The 24,097-nt window shown below is 37.0% G+C and overlaps 1 protein-coding gene across 5 annotated transcripts in view; it reads right to left on the reverse strand.

Annotated features, from left to right (window-relative positions):
- VCAN (versican) overlaps nucleotides 1-24,097 on the reverse strand; it is a 123,581-nt gene that overhangs the window by 28,648 nt on the left and 70,836 nt on the right. For 4 of the 5 annotated variants that reach the window (XM_070743066.1, XM_070743065.1, XM_070743068.1 and 1 more), the window contains exons 8-12: nucleotides 17,839-22,977; nucleotides 15,938-16,051; nucleotides 14,503-14,616; nucleotides 2,563-2,721; nucleotides 170-252 (exon numbers count right to left, since the gene is read on the reverse strand). In XM_070743066.1, coding sequence (XP_070599167.1) covers nucleotides 170-252; nucleotides 2,563-2,721; nucleotides 14,503-14,616; nucleotides 15,938-16,051; nucleotides 17,839-22,977 — 5,609 coding nt within the window. The remainder of the gene's footprint in view (nucleotides 1-169; nucleotides 253-2,562; nucleotides 2,722-14,502; nucleotides 14,617-15,937; nucleotides 16,052-17,838; nucleotides 22,978-24,097) is intronic. The other variant, XM_070743069.1, reaches the window with a different exon arrangement.

Genomic DNA, 24,097 nt, shown 5'->3' on the forward strand with positions numbered 1-24,097 from the left:
TAACAGAATGAAAAAGATTTTGCACAAACCCCTCCAACCTAAAATGATCTCTGTATTATTATTTCACGTCATCAATTATGGTAGGAAGAAACAATAATGTTATATCAGACTTCTACTACAGCCAGCAGTATCACAATCATTACAATATTTTCCAGAAGTGATCTCTTACCAGCACGCTGCCATCCGTCCAGCGGAAGTCATTCTCATACATCTTATCATTTAAGCCAATCCACTGATAGTCATGTCCTATGCCTACAGTGAAAATATATTTATAGTAACTTTTTAGTACCATTAAAGTGAATTTTCTAAAAATGAAAGTGAAATGAAATCAAACTCCTTACATCTGTAAAACGTATTTCTATCGTTTTTTGCAGAAGAGTTCATTCTTTCTTCTTAAAGTTGTGAATACTTATAAAAAATATTCTTACTAACAATACTTTAACTTATCTTCTATTTTTTTTCTTGTTGACTGGTCTGAATGGCAAGATTGTTTCAAAAAGCAATACATCTCTCTTGAAATGGAAGGTGGTAGCAATTACTTGAAAAGAAACTTGCTTTGGAAATTTGTTATATTTAAATCTGAATCTTCAAGTGATATAAGGATGCATTAATATTTGCAAGCTTGCTTTGTATTTTTGCATTCATACATGATAAAATTACTTCTATCAATAAATCATCCACTAGCACAAATAAACATGCATGGATATATAGGTTGATTTGTATGTTCAGCAAAAAAGCAGCCTTCATAATGCTCCTAGTTTTACATTTAGTCCGCAACTTATAGCCATTAATTTAGTGACTGTTTGAAGTTGCAATGGCACTGACAAAAAGTGACTTATGATCAGTCCTCACATTTATGACCAATGCAGCTATCCCCTGGTCCAGTGATCAGAATTCAGGTGCTTGGTAACCTGCATGTATTTATGATGGCTGTATAATTCCAAGGTCATGTGATTGCCAACTGTGATCTTGGTTTCTGAAAAAGTAAAGTCACTAGGGCCGTGATGGCGAACTTATGGCACATGTACCACAGGTGGCACCAGGAGCCATATCTGAGGGCACATGAGGCATTGCCCTATGTCAGCTCCAGTGCACATATGCATGCTGGCCAGCTGATTCTCGGCCTTCTGAGGGAGGGAGGGAGGGAGGGAGGGAGGAGGTCATTTCCCCCTTCCCTAGGCTTCAAGAAAGCCTCCGGAGTCTATGAATGGCAAAGAATAGACCGAACTTCCGGTAGGCCTGTTGGGTCCATTTTTTGCCATCCTTTGGAGGCTTCAGTGAGTTCTGCATCCATGCGTGGAGATGGGCAGCGCAGAGAGGTTTTGAGTGCATGTGCGGAGAGGGCATTGCATTATGGGTGTGGGTACACATACACCCTATCATGTGCGCATGCACCCTTTTGGCACCTGAGCAAAAAAAGGGTCACCATCACTGCACTAAGGGAAACCTAGCAACTACATGATTTGCTTAACAGCCATAGGATTCACTTAACAGCTGCAGTGTTTCGCTTAACAATTTTTTTAAAAAATATTTTATTTATTCGATTTTTATGCCGCCCTTCTCCTTAGACTCAGGGCGGCTTACAATATGTTAGCAATAGCACTTTTTAAACAGAGCTAGGCTATTGCCCCCACAATCTGGGTCCTCATTTTACCCACCTCGGAAGGATGGAAGGCTGAGTCAACCTTGAGCTGGTGATGAGATTTGAACCGCTGACCTTCAGATCTACAAGTCAGCTTCAGTGGCCTGCAGTATAGCACTCTACCTTCTACGCCACCCCGGCTCAAAATGTTCTAAAATTGGCGATAGCTCACTTAATAACCATCTTGCCTAGCAGTAGAAATCCTTGCACCATGTGGCCGTAAGGACTGCCTATATTTCCTAATTAAGTTGCTGTTCTGCTATAGCATGTACACTATTCTTTTCAAGCATGTGTTTTTCTTGCTAGCATCAAGGACTTTCCAGGGATATGGATCTGCCAAATGGTTTGGCAGAAAATCAGCAATTCATAGCTTCTCAAAAGAGAAGTCAAATTTGATATTGAGAAGAAAAAAGTCTTTTCTTTAAGAAAATATTTAGGTTGAATATCATATCCAAACATTAACCCAGCTAATGAACAGTATTTGCAAATAAAACGTATGTGCTTTAGTTTTAAAGCAGGATGACAACAACTGTCATAAATGCCAGCTATTTGTAACAGTATATAAAAAGGTTATTTGGCATCTGAGGGTCAGTATTTTTTAAGTGTCTGATGATGAAACAGTTTAAGTAGAAAGAACAAAATAAACATTTTATAATGAATTCTGTCACTCTAATTGTATACTATTCTTTTCCTCCATGAACTAAATTATTCAGTATTCAGAATAAAGAATATTCTCTCCAATATCAGCAAATATCGTAACCTCAGCTATTACAGAACTGGAAATGAAAAGAACAAATTAGCAATCAAGGATAAAATGAATATCTCAGGAATGAAAATAATAATGAAAATGTTGAGTGTCCTATGAGTTACTTATTTTAAAGTAATTTACTATCAGTTGCACTCCAATAGAAAGCACCTACGGTTTACAAACAGCTGTTCTTCATGAGACAAAATGCTGGTTAGATGGGCACCCTGTAGGCGGCACTCTCTCTCAGCTGCATCCCATGTCCGTCGATGGGCAAAGTATTTGTAGCATTGCCCTTGAAACTTATGCCATCCATAATCACAGGTCTCAGTGTCTGCAACAAACAAGCATAAAAATGTACATTGAACATGCATAGTCAGTTACCAGAATTGCCCACTAACCATGTAAAATCGAAATAAATCAAACAGAAATATCCAATGACATGTTACATCTCAAGAAATATGAAAACGAACAGTAGCACATACTAATTTTGTAAGGCATGTGTGTCATTTATGTGTTTTATTTAACATCAGCATGTACTATATTGTTTGATCCCTGGCTTTTAGCAAGACATAACACGATGGAAAGAAAGAGAATTCTGGAAAAGAAACTTTTATCCTGGCCTGGAAATTAAAAGGGACATTGTAGGAGATCATTGTGGTCTGGCAAATCATCTTACCATCTAGAACCGCTTTCTTTAACCTGATGTCCTCCAGATGTATTGGAACAATGGCAATTGAAGTTGAGTATGTATCTGCAGCACAACAGGTTGAGAAAACTGGCCTAGAAACTTCAAGTAATATATACAAAAGCATGTGGAGAATAAGATGTTTTTAGACAAGTAACTGCTATTTCTGGAGCCAAAAGTGTAAGCTCTCAGTTTAGAAGCAGAAAATTTTCCAGATGGAACAGGAAATGGATAGCTTTTTTAACAGAGGTTGCTGTTGCAATGAAACCTGTTTTAAAAATTAGAATTCATGTATAGCTTTTTCCCTTTATGTCTTCTAAGAGTGTATCTCTCAATCTTTTGTAGTATAAATTTTTACACAGGTGCAATTTTATTTTGTGTATTATTGTTGGGTAGAGTGGAGGGTTACATAATCTAACCCAGAATTTAATTCTTCTAAAAACATATTGACTTAAAACAGAAGTTAAAAACAAAATTTAAAAATATAATCATGCAGCGATTTAAATTTTCATTGGTGGGCAAGAACAGAAATAAAACTGCAAACATCACAATATTCCACACTTAAATTGTAAAGTGCTACTTTAATTCCAATTAAACATATTTTTTCCATTAAAGCATCATAAATTATTCTGTCTTAAGCACAGAGGATAGAATTAAATTCTCTGAATAAAATCTAGCAACAAGGCACCTATCATACTATCAGATTAATACCAGCAACGACCACAGTGATATATTTTCTGAGAATGTTAACGAAAAAAACCTGATAAAATCAACATGCATATAAATGGAAAAATATTAAAGTATACATGTGGCTTGTTTATGTGTGGTTTGTTTAACAAATGTTGCTGACTGCATCCTTACAGGACAATTGGAAGATTACTATTGTGCTGCCTTAAAAAAAAGTAGAAAGAATAACCCTGAACAAAAGAATTAATTGCTAAGAAGAAGCAGAATTAATTGCACACCAGAAAAGTGTGACTAAAAATGAAAAAGAAGTGAGCAAAATATGTAGTGTAGTTTTATGCTGAATAAGAGACATGCAAACTTAGATCACGCTGTGTTGCTTCCAAGAACCCAAATTATTCTAAGTGATGCTAATAAATACATTGAATGAGGAACAAGCAGCAGCAGTGTGAAAATAAGGTCAACTTTGACGGGGAGAACTGATTCAATTATTCCCATTACAAACAAATGGAGAAAAATTAGACCAACTAAACGAATTTGTGGCAGAATGTTTACTAAAGAATGAAACTTAAATTAAGACATTTTACAGAATATAACCTAGGTCAGATATTAAGACCAGAAGTTTAATCTTTAAAGATTTTGGACTCATGCTGTGCACTTTAAGTGCTTGGCGACCTGTTTACATTTATAATCAGGTGCCAAATACACTGCAAATATTTTATTGCCATTTGAAATCTTCTCTGCTGACTCATCAGAAAGTCAATGGGAAGGTTGCTAGCAGAGGAGCTGTTGGATTTGAGGTTTAACATGCTAAGGCAGTGATGGCAAACTTTTCTTTCCTTGGGTGCCGAAAGAGCATGGGAGGGCAAAAACAACTTCCCTCGCCCCCCAGAGGCCAGAAAAGACCTGTTCCCCAACTTCTGGTTGGCTCTGTAGGTCATGTTTTGCCTGCCCCAGGCTCCAAAGGCTTCCCTGGAGCTGGGGAAGGATAAAGACACCCTTCCCATCTCCCCAGAAGCACTCTGGAAGCCAAAAATTCCCTCCCAGAGCCTCTGTGCGAACCAAAACTCAGCTGGCCAGCACACACATGCATGTTGGAGCTGAACTAGGGCAACAGCCCACATGCCAGCAGATATGGCTCCGTATGCCACTTGTGGCAACTGTGCCATAGGTTTGCCATCGCTGTGCTAAGGGATTTCTTCCTGCACACCATTGTTCTCAATATTACAATGACACACACTATCGCTTAATGACTGCAACTGAGAGAACCAGGATAATAATCCTGCTCTAAGGATTGCACAAAGAAGTCATGGGGCAACTGAGTTAATTTTTCTAAACAACTATTTCTCTCAACAACCAAGATATTGCAAACCAAAACCAGACAATGTAAATGTCCTGCAACAAAGGATAAACTCGATTGAATCTCATTTAGCATCCTCAACACTACTGAAACACAATTAAAATCCCTTAACATCATTGTAGCATCGCTCAAAAAAGATGATACAAAGCAGAAATCAACAATTGACAATCCAAACAACCCAACATCGCAACAACTAACAATCAATAACCCCAACAACCCAATATCCAATACTAGGTATGCATGTCCCCAAGTTCATCTAGGTTTACTGCAAGTGACCTTAAATGCAAACTACTTAGTACAAGAAGTCCTGCAAACAAAATGCCTGAGTTTCTTCTTCTATTAAATATGGCTCAATTTGACCTAATATAAATATTAGGTCAAATTGAGCCATATTTAAGACTCACCATGGTTATTCCCTTAACTTTCAAAATTAAACCTACAGACAAAGACAGTACTTGCAAATATTTCAAAAGGTAGCTCCTTAGATAAAAAGTATTGCTTTTTAAATAAAGAACAGAACAGAAAAAAATAAAATAAAATAAATTACACTTAGCTACACTGTAAGATTTGTCTTCTTGCAATTACATCTGTGTACTTGAACATAGCAGCTTCAGCTCTATATCTGCATTCAATAAACACTATAAACTAAGGTAAGTCGAATTTTCTTAGACTGCCAGGAAAAGCGACACATACAGACAAAATCAAACTCCAGAAGCAAAGTGAAAAGAATGAAAAGAGAGAGAAAGAGACAGAGATTCTAAATTAAACTACATTTTCTGTTCTGGTTAAAAAAAACTTGAATAATACAGGCATGCTGCTTTTCTTCAGAGTCTGAAGTTATTTTCAAAGTTATTTGAAGTTATTTTCAAAATTAATGGCATCGGGCCAGAATATCTCCGAGACTGCCTTCTGCCGCACGAATCCCAGCGACCGGTTAGGTCCCACAGAGTTGGCCTTCTCTGGGTCCCATCGACTAAACAATGTCTCTGTGGTGGCCCCGACCCTCTGGAACCAGCTCCTCCCGGAGATTAGAACTGTCCCCACCCTCCTTGCCTTTCGTAAACTTCTTAAAACCCACCTCTGCCGCCAGACATGGGGGAACTGAGACATCTCCCTTGAGCCTATACAGTTTATGCATGGTATGTTTGCATGTATGTTTGTGTGTATGTTTCTTTTTAAATAAGGTGTTTTTAATGACTTTTAATTATTAGATTTGTCATATATTGTACTATTATTGTTGTGAGCCGCCCCGAGTCTACGGAGAGGGGCAGCATACAACAACAACAACAACAACAACAACAACAACAATAATAATAATTTCCCCAAAAAACTACTATCTAAAGTTGAGCCCATACATTTAAAAAGTAATAGTTGTAAACCAGATTATATGTTCCTTCATTTCTTGTACTATTGGGAAATGTAGTGACATTGTCACTCTTGCCTTGGATTTCTTGCTAGTTTGCACATGTTACATTTGTTACAACAATTACACACAATGGAAGCATATGCGGAATAAACACACTTATCAAAGTGTCTACTATGCCTTTCCTGGTAATAGCTTCCTTTTTATTTTTCGAAGAATATACTAGAGAAGGGCAAAATTCTAATGGAAGTTTAATCCCTTGACAGAACACTCTTAAAATTTTCCTAACACTAATAAGAAGAAATAAATAAATAATAAAATTATTATTGGTGCTCCAATAATTCTCCCACAATGCATTGCAACTGTCTTTCTCTGTGGAGCTTACTTCACAAAAGGCCACAGTGACGCTAACACTTTTAAAGGGATTTAAGCAAAGCTATTATAGACACCACTCCCAATAGCTATAACTACTATACTGACTGGGTAATGTCGTTTTTATAATTAGCTGCTGAAAAAATAGAGGAAAATATTGATGTGTATTATATCCTGCCTTAGAGTTTCTCTGGTCCACAGGCTGATTACTGTGGAATCACAAATATGAGCAGCAACTCTGGACAGACCTCTGATCTGATTGAATAAAAGAATGATTTTAAGATAAAGACAGCTGTTATTTTAGTGAAGTGATTTAATATGTGTCAATAGCATCAGCTACAAAAGTCAATCTGGCACAAAGGACCTATTTACATTCTACCATGTGGCACTATTGGAAGGATTTAATGCTCATGTCTTATACTTACTGGAGATAATGAAAATGAGGAAAATGTTACACAATACACATTAAAAAGGCACATAAGCATCAGCAAATATCTTAAAGATATCCACTGCATAGCCACTGGCAACAAGGAGTAACTACGAGATTAATTGGGATTGAAATGGTCAAACATGAAAAATTACCAAATAGTATTACACATTGGAACACAAACAGGTTTAGGCACCAACTACTAATCATTAAGTTTTCTGTCACAAATCTACTCTGTCAATACAAGCATAATTCCTTTTACTAACTTAATTATGGATTTGGTCAGCTTCTATAGTACCGTGCTACCACCTAATTGTAAAATTTGATATTTTGCGTGTTTATCAAATCTGGCAACCACATGTGGAATTCAATTCCCAGAATTCCCCAGCCAGATGATGTCCACATATTTTAAAGGTACCAAGTTTGAGAAACATTCTTCTAAGTGATAGGGATAAATTTAGATTTTTATCTCATTTTGCCCTTAACAACTCACTTCGCTGTATGGAAAGCACAACATGTTGGAGGTCATGATCCAGAAGATACAGGCAGGACTGAGATTTTAATTTTGCTAAATTTGTGGTTGCAAGGGGTTTTTGGAGTGTATAAAACTAGTCTTAAGCCTATTTTTGAGATTATAGTGTTTAATTTCAATTGTAGAAAAATGTTAAATTTGAAGGGACAGCAATAGAAACTAGATGCCTGATTGGCCAAGTGTGAATATATAGAATCCAGTTTTATTCATATTTAATATCCAATATTTCTTACTAAAATCAATGGGGAAAACAAGTTTTGAAAAATACAATAAATTGCAGTGTGCGAAATTACTTATCGGTCAGTTCTTTCCAAAAGGGAAATGAATATTAATTAAGGTGTTTTACAAAGCATGAATTCTGTAGAACACAGCAATTCAAGTTGCAAAAGAACCCCAGTCATTCACAGCAAGTTTCATTCTGCCTTTTCTCTAAAACAGAGTTATACTATATGTTCCTCCCTTTTTAATTTTAGGTAATATGATACTAGGGTGAATGACATGACATTGGGACTGCTTGATAAACAATGTATTTTTAAATTCTTTTACAGAATGGAAAAGTTGAAAAATGTCCTCCAAAGTTCCAAGCCCACAGAGGAAAAACTAGATGAAGGAAAATAGCCTAATATGTCCAGTCAATGAAGCAGTGGAAGTGATGTGCCGGTGCCTGGAGGCTGTTGGGGCCTGGATGGGTGTCAACAGACTCAAACTCAACCCAGATAAGACGGAGTGGCTGTGGGTTTTGCCTCCCAAGGACAATTCCATCTGTCCTTCCATTACCCTGGGGGGGAATTATTGACCCCCTCGGAGAGGGTCCGCAACTTGGGCGTCCTCCTCGATCCACAGCTCTCATTAGAGAACCATCTTTCAGCTGTGGCGAGGGGGGCGTTTGCCCAGGTTCGCCTGGTGCACCAGTAGCGGCCCTATCTGGATCGGGACTCGCTACTCACAGTCACTCATGCCCTCATCACCTCGAGGTTCGACTACTGTAATGCTCTCTACATGGGGCTACCTTTGAAAAGTGTTCGGAAACTTCAGATCGTGCAGAATGCAGCTGCGAGAGCAGTCATGGGCCTACCTAGGTATGCCCATGTTTTACCAACACTCCACAGTCTGCATTGGCTGCCGATCAACTTCCGGTCACAATTCAAAGTGTTGGTTATGACCTTTAAAGCCCTTCATGGCACTGGACCAGAATATCTCTGAGACCGCCTGCTGCCGCACGAATCCCAGCAAACAATTAGGTTCCACAGAGTGGGCCTTCTCCGAGTCCCGTCAACTAAACAATGTCGGTTGGCGGGCCCCAGGGGAAGAGCCTTCTCTGTGGTGGCCCCGACCCTCTGGAACCAACTCCCCCCGGAAATTAGAACTGCCCCTACTCTCCTTGCCTTTCGCAAGCTCCTTAAGACCCACCTGTGTCGCCAGGCATGGGGGAACTGAGACATCTCTCCCGGGCATATACAATTTATGAATGGTATGTGTGTATGTATGTGTGTTTAGAAATGGGGTTTTTAAATGTTTTTAGTAGAAATTTAGATTTGTTATAAATTGTATTTTTTGCACTTTGTTGTGAGCCGCCCCGAGTCTGCGGAGAGGGGCGGCATACAAATCTAAATAAACAAACATAAACAAACATATAGTTATCTACTTTCTAGATAACAAACAAGTAAATATGCTCACTAAGTATCTTGCTTCAATCCCTCAGCCGGTCATTATGAATGGATTTTTTCACCATCTAGTAGAACTCAGACATTCATAAAATGCATCCTCTTAGACAAATATCTCAACACACATCTACACAAGGGATAGTTCCATACTCTGAAAGATTACCCAATTGTTCTATTTCTGCTAGTTAGAAGTTATTTTTAGTAGCATCTTGTCTCAGCCTTAGATTTAAACAAGAATTTACAGGCCCAGGTAAGAAACTGTATTCCAGAAGTCATTTTGTTTCTGGAAAAATGGGAAAACGTTATCTAAGCAAAGTTTGAGATCCCCTTCCCATTCTTCCTGCCCCTGCTCAGCCTCACTCAGCTTGATTGCCCTGCCTTCTTGGTGGAGACACAGACGGGGGGGGGGGGGTGATCCTTCTGCTTTGCCAAGCCGGGAATGCATGCTCAGAGACGAAAATGAGGACCAGGTCCACGGCTCACTCTGGCCTCCTGAGAGCCATGGGGAGGTGCCATTGCAAGCAGACAGTGGGTCTCAATTCCTGCTCCCTTGGGACACCTGCATGGCTGCTTGGCTTGGATGGCTGGTTTGTGCATGGTTTGTGTGAGGATCGAGTGGGATGCGGGCAAAAAGAAAAGCGAGATGTGTCTTTTCTCCCACCCATCCCTCACTCTCACCCCCCCACCCACTGCATTGTCCTAAGACCGAATTGGGGAAGGACAGGCAAACCAGTCATCGTCCCAGACTTCATGGCCAACCGCGCCTCTCCAATGTCAAGCCTAGCAACGAGGCGGTTGTCCCAAGGGGGCAGGAACTGAGACCCACTGCTCGCTTGCAATGGCACCTCCCCTCAGCTCACAGGAGGTCAGAGAGAGCCGCGGACCTAGTTTTCCTCTCTGAGGTTGTATTCCCCCCTACCCGGCTTGGCAAAGCAGAAGGATCACCCTTCCCTGGCTGTGTCTCCACCCAGAAGGCAGGGGGACCAAGCTGAGTGGGGCTGACCAGGGCCAGGAAGAATGGGAAGGGGATCTGAAACTTTGTAGTGGGATGCTGAGCGGAGCCATGCTGCCCCTGCCTTCTTAAAGTGACGCAGGTGGTTTAAGAAGGCCCGGCTCTGCTCAGCATCCCACTACAAAGTTTCAGATCCCATTCCCATTCTTCCTGCCCCCATTGCCAGATTAGCGTTGCCCCGGGATAGGCCGCGGAGCTTTTCCTGCATGGAATTAACCTGGTGCGACCTCCCCGGACTCCGGCGGCTCCTTAGGCAGGCGCGGTTGCTGCTGGCTGGGGCAGTAAAATTTGGCTTCTGCACATGTGCAGTAGCCGAATCTCGCGTGCACGGCCAGCCATGATGGACCTGCATACACAGGTCCATTTCCACAGGTGGAACAGGTCCATTTCCAGCCCACCTCTGGGTGGAGCTCCGTGCCCAATTTTTTTTTTGTCCAAGTTGGAATCTCTTTGTATCAGAACTGCTTGTGGTCTGTCCATCTTTATCTATCTCTGTATATTTTTTTCATTGGCTGTTCTAAGATGCTTTCTACAAATTTTTAATGCGCCATCCAGTGTAGCCTGATTCTGGGTGATTCAAAAACAAGACTGTGTAGGTTCTTTGGCACCATTTTTCAAAGTGACCTGCCAACATCTTTTTCATAGGGCTAGCAACTAGCTTTCATGTCTAAGGCAGTAATCGAACTCAGAGATTCCTGGGCTCTAAATCAGCACGTTAACCACCACACCAAACTGGCTTTTGTCTATAATTTTAGAAGCTCTATATTTTTAGTTCCTCACCGCAGAATGTCTTGCATGTGACTATTTAAATATATATTTTACCTTCTTTCTTTTCAGTTTTATTCTAGAACAAAGCTTGATTCTATGTATATTTTATGACACTGACTTAATTCCTAAAGTAAAGGGGGGGGGGGCGTGATTTCCCTAATGATGCACCTAAACTCCCCAGGCCAAACTTTCAATTGTATGACACTGTGATCATAAAGTAGAATTTAAACTATAATGATGTGAAAACTTTTTTGGGATTTATTAGATGTATTCTCAAATTAACTTAATTTTTTTTCAATCTGTGATATTATGTTAAAGAGCTGAATTCTGAATTATTTCCATTATTAATGAAATTATTAAAAGTTAATTGCAATGAATCTAATCCTTTGCTTTGGATTTAAAAAATAATGCATCAGAAATAATGCATCCGAGTCTACGGAGAGGGGCGGCATACACATCCAATAAATAAATAAATAAATAAAGTACTTTTAGCCTAACTTTTAAATTCAGAGCCTTTCACCAAGTAGGCTTATGATAAAAAGACAAGCCTGGAACCGGCCAGTGTTTATGAAATATTTTGTTCTAGTGAGAATAAATCCAAACACAGTGAGATTCGAAACATAAGTCACTACATCTGCTGTTATAAGCAAAGAAATACATTTTATAGAAGAAGCATTTTCACTCCCTTCTGTTTTTTTGGAACTTTCTTTATTACCTTTAGACAGGACTTCCACCTATGCTGAGAAACTTGTATTTATTATTAATGCAATTTTTCCAAAAGTAAATCAGAGATACTTCTTACCATTTAGAAGGAAAAGAAACATTGCATTGGCTCAGAAATGTTTTTGCTTTGTTCAGGATTCAATTCAGTGATAAAGTTGCAGAATGAAACTATTATACTATATGTACAGTATGGAAACACCACACTATCAAAATTTCACAAGGACTTTTGTTAACATAAGCGCGCTTACTGTCTCTGTCCTGCTATACCCATTTGTACAGTATGTACTCATTTTATGAGTTTATAGCTATGTTTTTCTTCTTAATAACAATTTATTTGTGCCATTTTTTTCATGCGTACCGTTTCCTTGCACTAGTTGAGAAACAAACTATCAATCAAACAAACAAACAAACATCTTCTGAAAATTTAATATGGCATTTGGATCAAAAAGACATGAATATTTTAATATTCTTCTAATGTTTAACTTTACATCAGCAGCCTGTAAAAATTTCCCAAAGATACAAACTTTGGATCTCATTAAGTCTTATTACTGTTCATAACAAAATATAACATATTACAGCATTTAGTTTAGTGAATTTTTGTAGCTGATTAAACTAAATGCTGTAACTAAATTATTCTCTTCCTCTCTAATTATCAGCAACAATAAAAGCTTGAACACAAGATGAAAAAATAAATCCTACATAAAACAGGAGTCACTTTTATTTCTCTGTTGTATGTAGGTGTTAAATATGATTAAAGAAATACTGTTGAATTAAGGGCTACTTAAGGTCAGTGTCCTTAAGGGCGACTTCTGAGACAGAGGAGGTCTTTAACTTGCTTAGATGAATGGCCTTTATATTTGGCCTTCACTGGGGCAGGGATAGTGTTCTTTCCCAGGTTGTTCCTCCACATTATCAGATATAATATGTATGTATGTATGTATGTATGTATGTATGTATGTATGTATGTATGTATTTATTTATTTATTTATTTATTTATTTAGTCCAATGCAAATTGAAAGTTAAGGAGAATAGAAACATGTAGTAGTAAATATCAGGGAAGGGATAGAAGAAGAGATATGAGAATAGAATACATCAATGAAGAGTAGAGGAAGGATATATGGATGGGAGAAAAGATATATAAAATATAGGAGAGACAATTGGACAGGGGACGGAAGGCACACTAATGCACTTATGCTCGCCCCTTAATTAATTAATTATTATAATCCCACTGGCCAAGGGACTCAGGGAATGCAATGAAGGAGTCTTGCAGGTTCTGGTGGCTGGAAGCTTGGATGTCTGCTCCTCGGGGGGGGGGGGGGCAGTTTCCGTAGGTAACTCAACCCCACACACACAACGTGGTAATAAGGTAGGCTGAAAAAGTGGTGAGAACCGTCAGTGAGTTTGATCCCCAAGGTTAGGCAAGCTCCGATGGTAAACAGTGAAGAAATGACAAGTAACAAGATCACCGGCAGACAAAAGCCACTTAAAATGACTGTCAGCACATTTACTCACTGGCAGACCCGATACTGTCCATTTAAAAAGCCCACCAAGCTTGCCCAGTTACCATCTGAACCGGAAACTCTTCCAGTGTAAAAACTGCAGAAGAGCGAACCTTAAAGGGTTAAACCTTTAAACCTTGAAGAATCTGCCTGGCAACTAGTGACATCGTGAAACTAAAATGGCTCCCACCAATGCCTGCGATCAAAGAAAACAAGGAGCTTCATTTGAAACAATGGTGAGAAGGAAGGCGCTGCCGAGAGCGATTCAAATGATTGCCCCAGAGTACATAGCGAAGAGACGGACTCTTAAAACTGTGTACAGAATTGCTGGTAATAGAGAGGAGTTATGCCCATGAAGGGCAGAAGGCTCCAGCTGGAAGTGATTTGCAATGTCGGCTTGTTATGCCCATAGAGGGCAGGGACTCTAGGGAGCGGTTGATACAGAATTTAGATGGCTCTTGCTGGTGTGCCAGCTAAAAAGTCTACGGAGAGGGGCGGCATACAAATCAAATCAAATCAAATCAAATCAAATAAATAAATATGGATGGATGGATGGATGGATGGATGGATAAATAAATAAATAAATAAATAAATAAATAAATAAATAAATAAATAAATAAATAGCTCAGCTTATCCCTAAATTCTCTTACCTGCTTTGGTGAGTTGACCAGTTGATCTGCAGCAGGAAAGTCCAACTGAATTAATTTAATGCTAATTTAGTTGTATTGTCAGGAGAGGGAAACTTAAAGTTCCTACACTATGACTGAGTTGCCCAAATGGGCAAGTACAGGGTATATTTCAAATAAATTAAACTTAGCTCCCACCAATCAGACTAGATTATTATCCATGTTGGACTCTTTTAAGCAGAACACTGGAGAAAAGCAGTATTAAATATTTAGAATAAATGTAATACAGAAATAAATAAAATGCCCATCGCTGTGGCAAGGTATTTTTTGACCACCTTTCATAGATTATTTCAAAAGTAGGATTGAGTTAACTGCACATTTCAAACTGGTCTCTCACCTTTTTCACAAAGTGCTCCAACATAGCTTGGAAGACAAACACAACTAAATGTACTGACACCATCAATGCACGTGGCACCATTTCTGCAAGGGCTGGATTGACATTCATCTATATCTATTCAAAAAAATTACAAAGAAATAATAATGTTTTACAACAACTGTTCTCACTTTCAAATTGTGTGTGTGTATTATATCAAGTAGAAGAACTTATTAATAGATTTCAAGACATCCCAATATATAAACTTAACTTCCCCCCCCCCAACATTTCAATACATTTCCCACACAGAGAACTTTTCTAAATGCAGCACATCAATCTGCCCTTGTTAAAAATCACCCTAGATTTCTAACCTGCACCTTCAGTTTACTTGTCGCTACTTGAACTGCTGGGGGGGAGGGGAAATATGTTGCAGCAATTCTTTTTTCAAAAGGAAAATCTAGGTAATTATTGCTGCCAAGTGTCCAACTTGTTCTAACCTGTCAACATGAAACACTGAACTTCTGTACCTCTTAATGGCTGTAGGCATTATCATTCATAATGTTTATTTTACCTTTATATTGCTGCCCGTTCAAAATAAATAATGTATGTTACAGTTTCTCAAAAAGTAGAAATCCAGGTCGTATGAAATAATTAAATAACAGGAAATGAGCTTCAAACCCCAACAGTATAAGGAAATCTATTATTACTAAAATTGCTTCATGCCTTTGGCTGAATGAATCCTGCAAAAAGACCCTTAAATGAATGAATTTAATAAGCATTTTCATGTCTTCAAAAACTCTTGAGTTTTTAATAGATTTTATTAAATAAAGATGACAGAGAATGTTTCTAATTAGATATAGGAAGGTTTGGGCATTTTTGGAATATACTTCCTCTTTTGATACCCTTTAAATATATTTGATTAACAAGTCAGAATATATTCCAATATATGTGCAAAGCACCAGCTGGAGAGGATTATTTTTTTTAAAAAAAATTGTCTTCCTGTTTCCAAGGCTTTGCTAAACTGATGCTATGTCTGGAAGCAAATTAGGTACAGCTATTAATGGACACATACATTGGAAATAGGTCAATATTTTTTCCTTACAACACCCATTTATCAAAACTAGATATTAATATTATAACTTGCTTCTCTATTATTTACACCTGGTATTTATTTATTGAAGGAAAAAGGAAAAGAGCAATATACATATAAAATGTCTTAATATGCAACACCATTATGTAGAACATGAATAGAAAAATATAACAAACAATGAATAATGATATCTATTTTAAGATATCCCATTTGTGTGAACATGGATTACATTAGATGAACAGCTAGGCGAGTCTCCCTCAAGTTGATAATATAAATCTCAGTATTACCTGAACTTTAATGTTAATTACTGACTTTTTTCTGCACATTTTTTAAAAAATAGTCAAAAATAGCAAAGCATTTGTTTCTTACCTACTTCACACCGATCACCACTGAAACCTGGCATACAAGTGCAGATATAGAAAGAGTCACGTGGATAACAAGTGCCCCCATGCAAGCATGGATTGCTTTTACATAGATCTTGGCCTGTAAAAATGAGTTCATTGAAAATAGCTGTATTTTTTAAAAAACAATGATGTTTGTTTGTTTCCATGCAGAAAACTTTTCTGAATTTATCCCAAGTGCTGCAATCTGCTACATTGACAGATTAAACACTATAAACATGCAAATATAATTAATTAAGCACAGTGTATGGCAGTAACAATAAATCATGCTTTCATAATAGAAACAAAACTATACTACATCAGGAAAAATTATTTTCAACAATATTTTGTTTACTTCAATGATGCTTTGTTTTGATTTTGGCAGTCTTAATATTTTGTTGAGGATTTAGCTGATATGACATGACAATTAATTATAGCCAAAATAGTTAAAACATGTACACAGTGAATGAAACATGTATTATCTGAACGAAGTTAGTTTATGTGCAATGACTGGGTAGACAGAACAACAATTCTTATAGCATACATTTTGTTTGTTATCTTCTCAGTGTGACTTGTGACCTTAGATAAGCACAATCTTTCAATTCACACTATATTTAATCATTTTATAACATCTATTTTTTTAAAAAAATCACTCAGAAGTCAAATCATTTCTTGGATACATTGTCTTGTCAAATAAAAAACCTCAAAGATTCAGGCTGCATTTGTATTTTTAAGTGAAGGTTACATATACGTAAAACTATCACTTATTACTAGACTGGCACCCACACATTAAGTATTTATGTGAATTTGCTGCATCCGAAAGTAGTATATCAGGCCCAAATTGCACATTTTAAAATATAACTACTGAGCAGATATTCTATGCCTTGACTACTTATTTTATGCAAAACCTTCAATAGAAAACTATGAGAAATCTGTGTATTGGCTGTATACACTTTTTTCAAATCCTGACCATTGGAGAAAACAATCTAAGCTAAATATGGGGAATCTGTTATCTATATGAATACTTTATCCACATTAATACTGACTTTACATGTCGAATCACATTGCATGTGAGCGCAATGGAAAACAATAAAATTACTGCAAATTCCAAGGAAGGGGAAGCAGACAAGGGAAAACTGGTATTCAGTCTGCTGTCCAGTATGAATAACTTTCATTTCAAGATCTGGATATAAAAATGAATTCCAAATTTTCCTTCTGAAATAACTATGTCTCTTTCATACACTGCTCAAAAAAATAAAGGGAACACTCGGATAAGACATCCGAGATCTGAATGAATGAAATATTCTCATTGAATATTTCATTTGCACAACTATTCCATTTGCACAACAGCATGTGAAATTGACTGTCAATCAGTGTTGCTTCTTAAGTGGACAGTTTGATTTAACAGAAGTTTGATTTACTTGAAGTTTTATTATGTGTTTTAAGTGTTTCCTGTATTTTTTTTGAGCATCGTATTTAGCCATATATAGATTACTGCATCTCTTAATATCATTACGATTCAGTGAATTTCAAAAGTCTGCTAACATTATTGTATTAGTAATAATTTTTTCTATTCCAAAACATTGACAAATATTCCACATTTAAATCATGCAATATATTTTTTTCCCTTCATGCAACCAGTTTTGATTTTTCAGAGTACACATTTGAATGTACAAATGTAGCAGGTGAACTAGACAACTAGTTCTAGTTATCATAATAGAAATGGCTGTCACCATTCCAATTATCGTCCAGTTCACATACTACAGTTGTTCACATAATGCATATATTATCTTCATAGTTTATCTTCAGGCAAGCACATTCTGATAAATGATAAAATAAATAAATAATTGTGGCAGAGAAAAGGATGCACTTAAACAGCTTCTCCCTTACCTGGGATTTGAATTGCTGAGCCTTCAACTGAACCTTCACCTGGACCGATCAGGAAGTCTGATTCATTGGTAACATCCGGACGTAAAAATGGTGGAGTTACAAGTTCATTTGCTTTTAAATCCTCTGTATTTATTGGTTTGTTATAATCAGAAACGCTTTCCGGACCTGAATATTCATTTACAAGGTTAGAAGAAATTGTCGATGACTCTGGTTGTACTGTTTGAAGTTTCACAATTTTATCTGCAGATGGTGGCGGTGAGATTGGCCAAACACTGGATTCTCCATTAGCACCAAAAACGCCACCTGTTTTACTCTCATGTGGAATTGAAGAAGGCGTGCTATGTATCCATAACAAACTTCCATCAGCACTATTTCCATCTAACTGATTTAGCTCCTTTACCTTCTCTGGAGTTTCTTCTTCTAACAGGTCTTCAGCATCAGAATTAAAAAAGCTTGATGGTATCACATCTTTTGAAAGAAATTCTTCAAAAACAGTTGTTTCTTCTGTAGGATCTTTTGGGATTTCTTTTGTTTCTTGTACATGCCCATCAGATGTAGTTTTACTTCCAAGGAAACTGTTCTCCAGTTCCACATTAGGAAATGTATTATTGGACAAATCATTCAGAGCAGGTTTGTAAGTTACGGCTGCGTCAGCACTAACTTCTCTAAATGTTTCTGGTGGTGGTAAATCATATTTGTTAGAATCAGTTGATGATGAAGAACTCTGCATGATTTCTTCTGGGTGTTCAGAAACACCATTGAGTAAATGCACAGTCACAGGTAGTTTGGGTGTTTGTGTTGTAGGAAGCAAGTTCTTCCTAACTGTTTCTATTGGCTTTGTGAGCTCAGGTTTCATTCCATCATATACCTTGTAGCTTGTTTCTTTAGATTTTGTCACAGTTTGTGAAACAAGCTGATTTGAAGTAGTACTTCCTTCAGGTTGATGCGTGGTCAATGTTTGTACTGTTTTTAGAGGCATGTATGCTAGAGTTGAAGGAAGAACGATAGGTTTCTGTTTATCCATCTGTATTTGTCCCTCTCCTGACATAGTGATAATTTCACTTTCATCAGATATTATTTGACTGTTTGATGGTGTTGGTTCTTCAGATCTGGATCGTATCATTTCTTCAGATTCTGTATGTTCATTGCCATATTCTATGTCAGTTGCATTTTTGTTAGAACGAATTGGAGATGATATGGTAGAACTGACAAGAAGAGGTAGTGTTGGAAGTAGAATAGATGTTTTAAGTGGATCCTGAGAAATTGCACTTTCTGTTGTGAAAAACGCAATATCTCCGGAACCTACCTCTAACGTTGGGGTATGATCAGGTAATATGGATTCGCTATGTATGAACTTATTACCTACAGAACTTCCTTGATTATTTGTAACTTTATCATCAATTAACATTTCAGATGTTGTATTCTGAATTTTCATTGCTGATGTATATATATTATCTGTTGAGTGTCTTCCAGGCTTTTCAGTTGTATGATCTATAATGTCTTCAATATTTGCATTTGATTTCAAATTATCAACATCAATAATTGTTGTTTCATCAAGTATTACGCCATGCCCTGTTCCAATAATATCAATTATATCATCTGAATAATTTCTTTTGAAACCAGCTACAGGGATAAGATCTTCATAATCTTTTATGTTGTTTGTGGAACTCTCATATGAAAAACTCTCTGAGGTGTCACTATCAGATGTTGATATCTTTTCATGCTTCTCTGTGTAAGTGTGTGGGTCTTTTGGGGATACATCCATTGTGGCACCTGTGTTCTCAATGTCTGAATAATGAGGAGAACCAGTTAGAAGTGGTAGTTCCCAGTTTGGCAAGTGGGTAAATGATTCAGATTTTTTCTCTATTACGTCTTGCCAGCCAGATCCTTCCCCAGAACCATCATGGTTTCTAACACTCGACACTTTGGGTAATAAAGTGGTATCTGGTGTTTCTATTGCTTCAGTAGTGGAGGGTTCAATAAATAATTCTGAAGCAGAAGTTTTATTTTCATGCTTTACAAACATCTGGGCTTTCCCTTGAGAAGTTTCATCTGTTGTGGCTAGTACATTTTGTTCTCCCTGGTAAGATTTTTCTTTATTCTGATCATTTTCAGAAGCGAACCAATTTATAGTAGATGTCTCAGTATTTACAATAGATAACACAGGAAAGGTTTCATCACTGGCTGAAGACAAATCGTCTTCTAGCATGGATGGATATTTAAATTCATATTTGGAATCATCAGTATGCCTCTCAAATTCTTCATGTTGTCCCTCTGAAAATAATTCTTCTGAACTTTTAGGATGAAGAGTATCAGGTTTTACTGCATTAGAGCTTTCTTTTAATGTAGCAGAATTCCCAGGTGCAGTTGTATGAACCATAAAGAATTCATTTTGTGAGCCTTGTTTTGACAAAAATGGAACATTAATTGCTGTGGTTATTGGTCTATACGTTGTAGATGGTGATGGAAGTGTGTGGCTGCCTTTGGCAGGATCAATCTTTTCTTCCAACCATTCTTCTTTTTCTGCATTTATTATTAAATTGTTTGCAATTTTATCATATGAAGGGGGATATTTCTCTAAAGAGTCAGAATTAGTATCGAATTGTAGTTCTTTTGAATGTTGATAAAATTCAGAAGTATCAGAAATTTCTGATTGTTGTCTGCTGGATTCTGTTTCTACAAGTTTTCTTTTTTCTTCATAATTCATTTCTGCTTCCAAATGGGGGTTTTTATCAGAAGGTCTTGTTTCTAATATATCTGGCATTTCCTGTTCCATTTTTGATTTATTAAAAAACTCTCCTGTAATACTTTGGTTCATTAATGTTACTATAGTGGTACTACTTATGTTTAATGTTCTAACCAGTGGATGCTGAAATACCATACTAGGTTCTTCACTTTTATTTTTTATTTGATTTTTAGATCCTTGTACCAAAAATTCAGATGCAACTGGTTTCTTTGTAGAAGAGTATGTAATAGAATCTACATCTCCAGAACCTAGTTCAATCAATGGTAATTTATTATTAATTTCTTTTTCTGGGGGAGTATAATTTTCCAGCATCATACTACTTGTGTCATTAACTGATCCCTCTCCAGAGCCTATATCCACAAGAGCAATTGTTTCGGCAAAGGCAGTTGGGTAAATGTCTTTTCTATCTTCCAACTGAATAGATTTCATTCCTTCATTTACTATGAATTCAGAACTTCCTTTCTGCAGAGTTATGTTATTTGTCACTACTATAGAATCCTGTATGGTACTGCTGGAATGTTGTGCAGTCCTATTAGTTTCTCTTGGTTCTGGTATTAACTTCATTCCTACACTTAGGTCAGGAGAAATGTTTGTCATACTAGATGTTTCAAACAAATTTGCTTGCTCCTGTATTGTTATTATAGTTGCTATCATTTCTTCATTTGTTTCCACAACAGACTTGTCACTAAATGGCAATAGCACACTTGCCTCTGATTTATCTGAGGCTCTTTGACTGTAAGTTTCATTTTTTGATACTGGACTTTCTATTCTAGTGTCTGTAGCCTTCCCATACAATTCAGCATCCAACACATCCATTGTAGGTTTAGTATGAATTGCATGATTCAATGGTGGTTCACTTGAAACGCTATCTATTTCTTTTCCTTTACTGCCTCCATATTCAGACCTCACTGGCAATGAAGTCTGTGTAGTGGCTTGAGTCATACTATCAATTTCTCCAAAACCTGCATCTAGAAATTGGGAGTCAATACTTACCACTTGGCTGGTAGGACCCCCCAAAAGTATTTCTCTATTAGGTTTCCTCCAAAATTCTCCATCACCAGATTCTTCATTAATGGACAATCTATTTTCTGTGATTTCTTTGGTTTTGAGAGGAGAGACTGTTTGGGTGACAGCTATGGATCCTTCAGTCACAACTCTGATGTTATCACTTAAGTATTCATTGTTATTAAACAAGTTTTCTGTGTTGACAGCAGTTGAATTCTCCATATTTAAAAACATAGAACTTGTACTGTCTTCCTTATCCTCCTCCATATTAATTTGGTTTTTAGTGGTGCTCAAAATTATTTTGGTAACAGAGTCAGTAGTAAAAGATTCTACAGGACTATGTTCAGCAATAGACATGATCTCTTTATACAAAGAAGCAGGAGACTGTGAAGCAGAAGGCAAAGGTTTAGGTGGAATAGGCTTTCCATCATCTGAGAAAATTTCCTGACTAGGATATTTTTCTTGTCTTCCTGATTTTATTAATATACTAGTTGATTTATAACCATCTTCTTGAAAAGCTCCAGACCCTTCTGATGTAGTCAACAACTTAGTACTGGAAGTAGTTGTCAATAAATGTATATAAGAATTAAGTACATTATGTCTAACATTTGTATTATCATTTCCTTGCAGAACAGAAGTGTCATGTTGATCTACTATGTCATCTCCAGTGTCTAAGGATACAGTGGAAGTATGAGGTAACCAACCTTTAGTAGAAGCGCTTAAAATTAACTGTTCAGAGTCCTCTTTTAGCTCCATATTTGTTGGGTGGAGAGAAGCAGAACTTATTGATTCAGGCTGGGCAGTTAAATCTTCTAAGTGTTCTGTTTCAGACTGTATCAATTTCTCATTATTGTCTGATAAGGACTGGCCATGGATATATATTATCTCCTGAACTTTATGTGTAGTTTCTGAGTGTCCACTAAACACTTCTTCCAATATATCATATTCTGGTTTCAGTTTTTGTGTAGCAACAGTATCTCCAGTTGATTCACTTGGTTGTACTGTGGCCAAGAACTCATTATCAGACACCATGTTAGATTCATTGATATGCAAAAAATTTACATCTTTGGAATGTGCTAAAATTTGATCACTTCTTGCTTCTTCAGCTTTTATATCTTTAGGAGCAGTGGTCACTTGCTGCTTTCCATTAATAAACTGCAGTGGTGGAGGAGTTGTGATAGCAGTAGTATTCTCACAGTCAACCTCTTCACTCTCATCGTCTCCCAGATGATAGATTCCAGGATAGAAAGGGTCAACAATGAGGATATCTTCAGCAACATCTTCAGGACTTGCTGTACAGGGTTCCTCAGTGGTTGATTCATCTAGTGGGGGTTCATCTAATTCATGGATGTGGTAACCAAATATATCCCAAAATCCAGGCAATGAATCTGTAAAACAAACAGTCTTTAATAATAATTTTAGCATTTTAATTTGTTACAGGTAGTACTTGATATCATATAAACAATACCATTGAAATGCATTAAAAGGAAAAATGTATCAAATATTCCATGTTCATTCAATAAAACTTTGTTGGTATCAGGAAAGATCCATTGCTTTCTCTTAAATTTCCACCATACATTTCTGTTCTGAAAGACACAGCACTGAGCACCTCTAAGCAAACATTGCCAACTGCAATGCTGCCATTGTACTCCTGACTTGTTGAACACTACACCACAATAGTTTTAAATTTGATTCTCTATCAGTTGTGCAGACCTGGCCTAAACATTAAGAGTGGGTAATAAAATCTTCTGCAGCCCTGTGTTGCATGAGGACTTAAGATTAAGGTTAATTATTTAATAAATGATTCTAAACTTTAAAATTAGCTCATTTGAATATATTTGAAAAGTGTCATTGTTTAATAATAATTTAAATATTTCTATTGCATAACATATTTACATTTATAGTTCTGAACATTTGCTCTGACTTTGGTTTAATGTGCAATGACCCACATCTGTGCTGCCTCAGGATATTTCTTCAGAAATAATGATTAGCTTGCATTGTCTATGTCAGACTTCTTTTGGATCACAAGACAAAATGCTGCAAAAATGCAGTTTCAGGGCACAAGAGTTCAGGTAGCAAGATTATGAACTCATCAAAAAAGAATTCCAGGGACTGATACTATTAAATGTTACTACTATTTATATTCATGTTCTTATTTATTTTGCCTCCTTCTCTTTCAGATAAAGTTGGAAGATAAGAGTTTGATCAATTCCTTGATTTGGTAACATCCTGTTCTACTATCAGCTTGTTCACCTTTGACCATTGTGATTCAAATTTCATAATATTTAAGAGCAACAAAATGTTTATGTTTTAATACTGTTTGAAAACAGAAATGATTTGTTCCAGTTACATTTTTCCTCAACAGTGGAAACCTGTATTGAAGAGGTGCATCCATGTGAAAGGCATGATTTTAAAAGTTAGTATGAGTTGGGTTTTTTAAATAGAAGTGTGTTATACCACTAATTATATGGCTATGGTTCTGTAAGCTACCCACAATTATTTAGGTTT

This window comes from Erythrolamprus reginae, chromosome 2 (assembly GCF_031021105.1).
Source record: "Erythrolamprus reginae isolate rEryReg1 chromosome 2, rEryReg1.hap1, whole genome shotgun sequence".
NCBI lineage: Eukaryota > Metazoa > Chordata > Lepidosauria > Squamata > Dipsadidae > Erythrolamprus > Erythrolamprus reginae.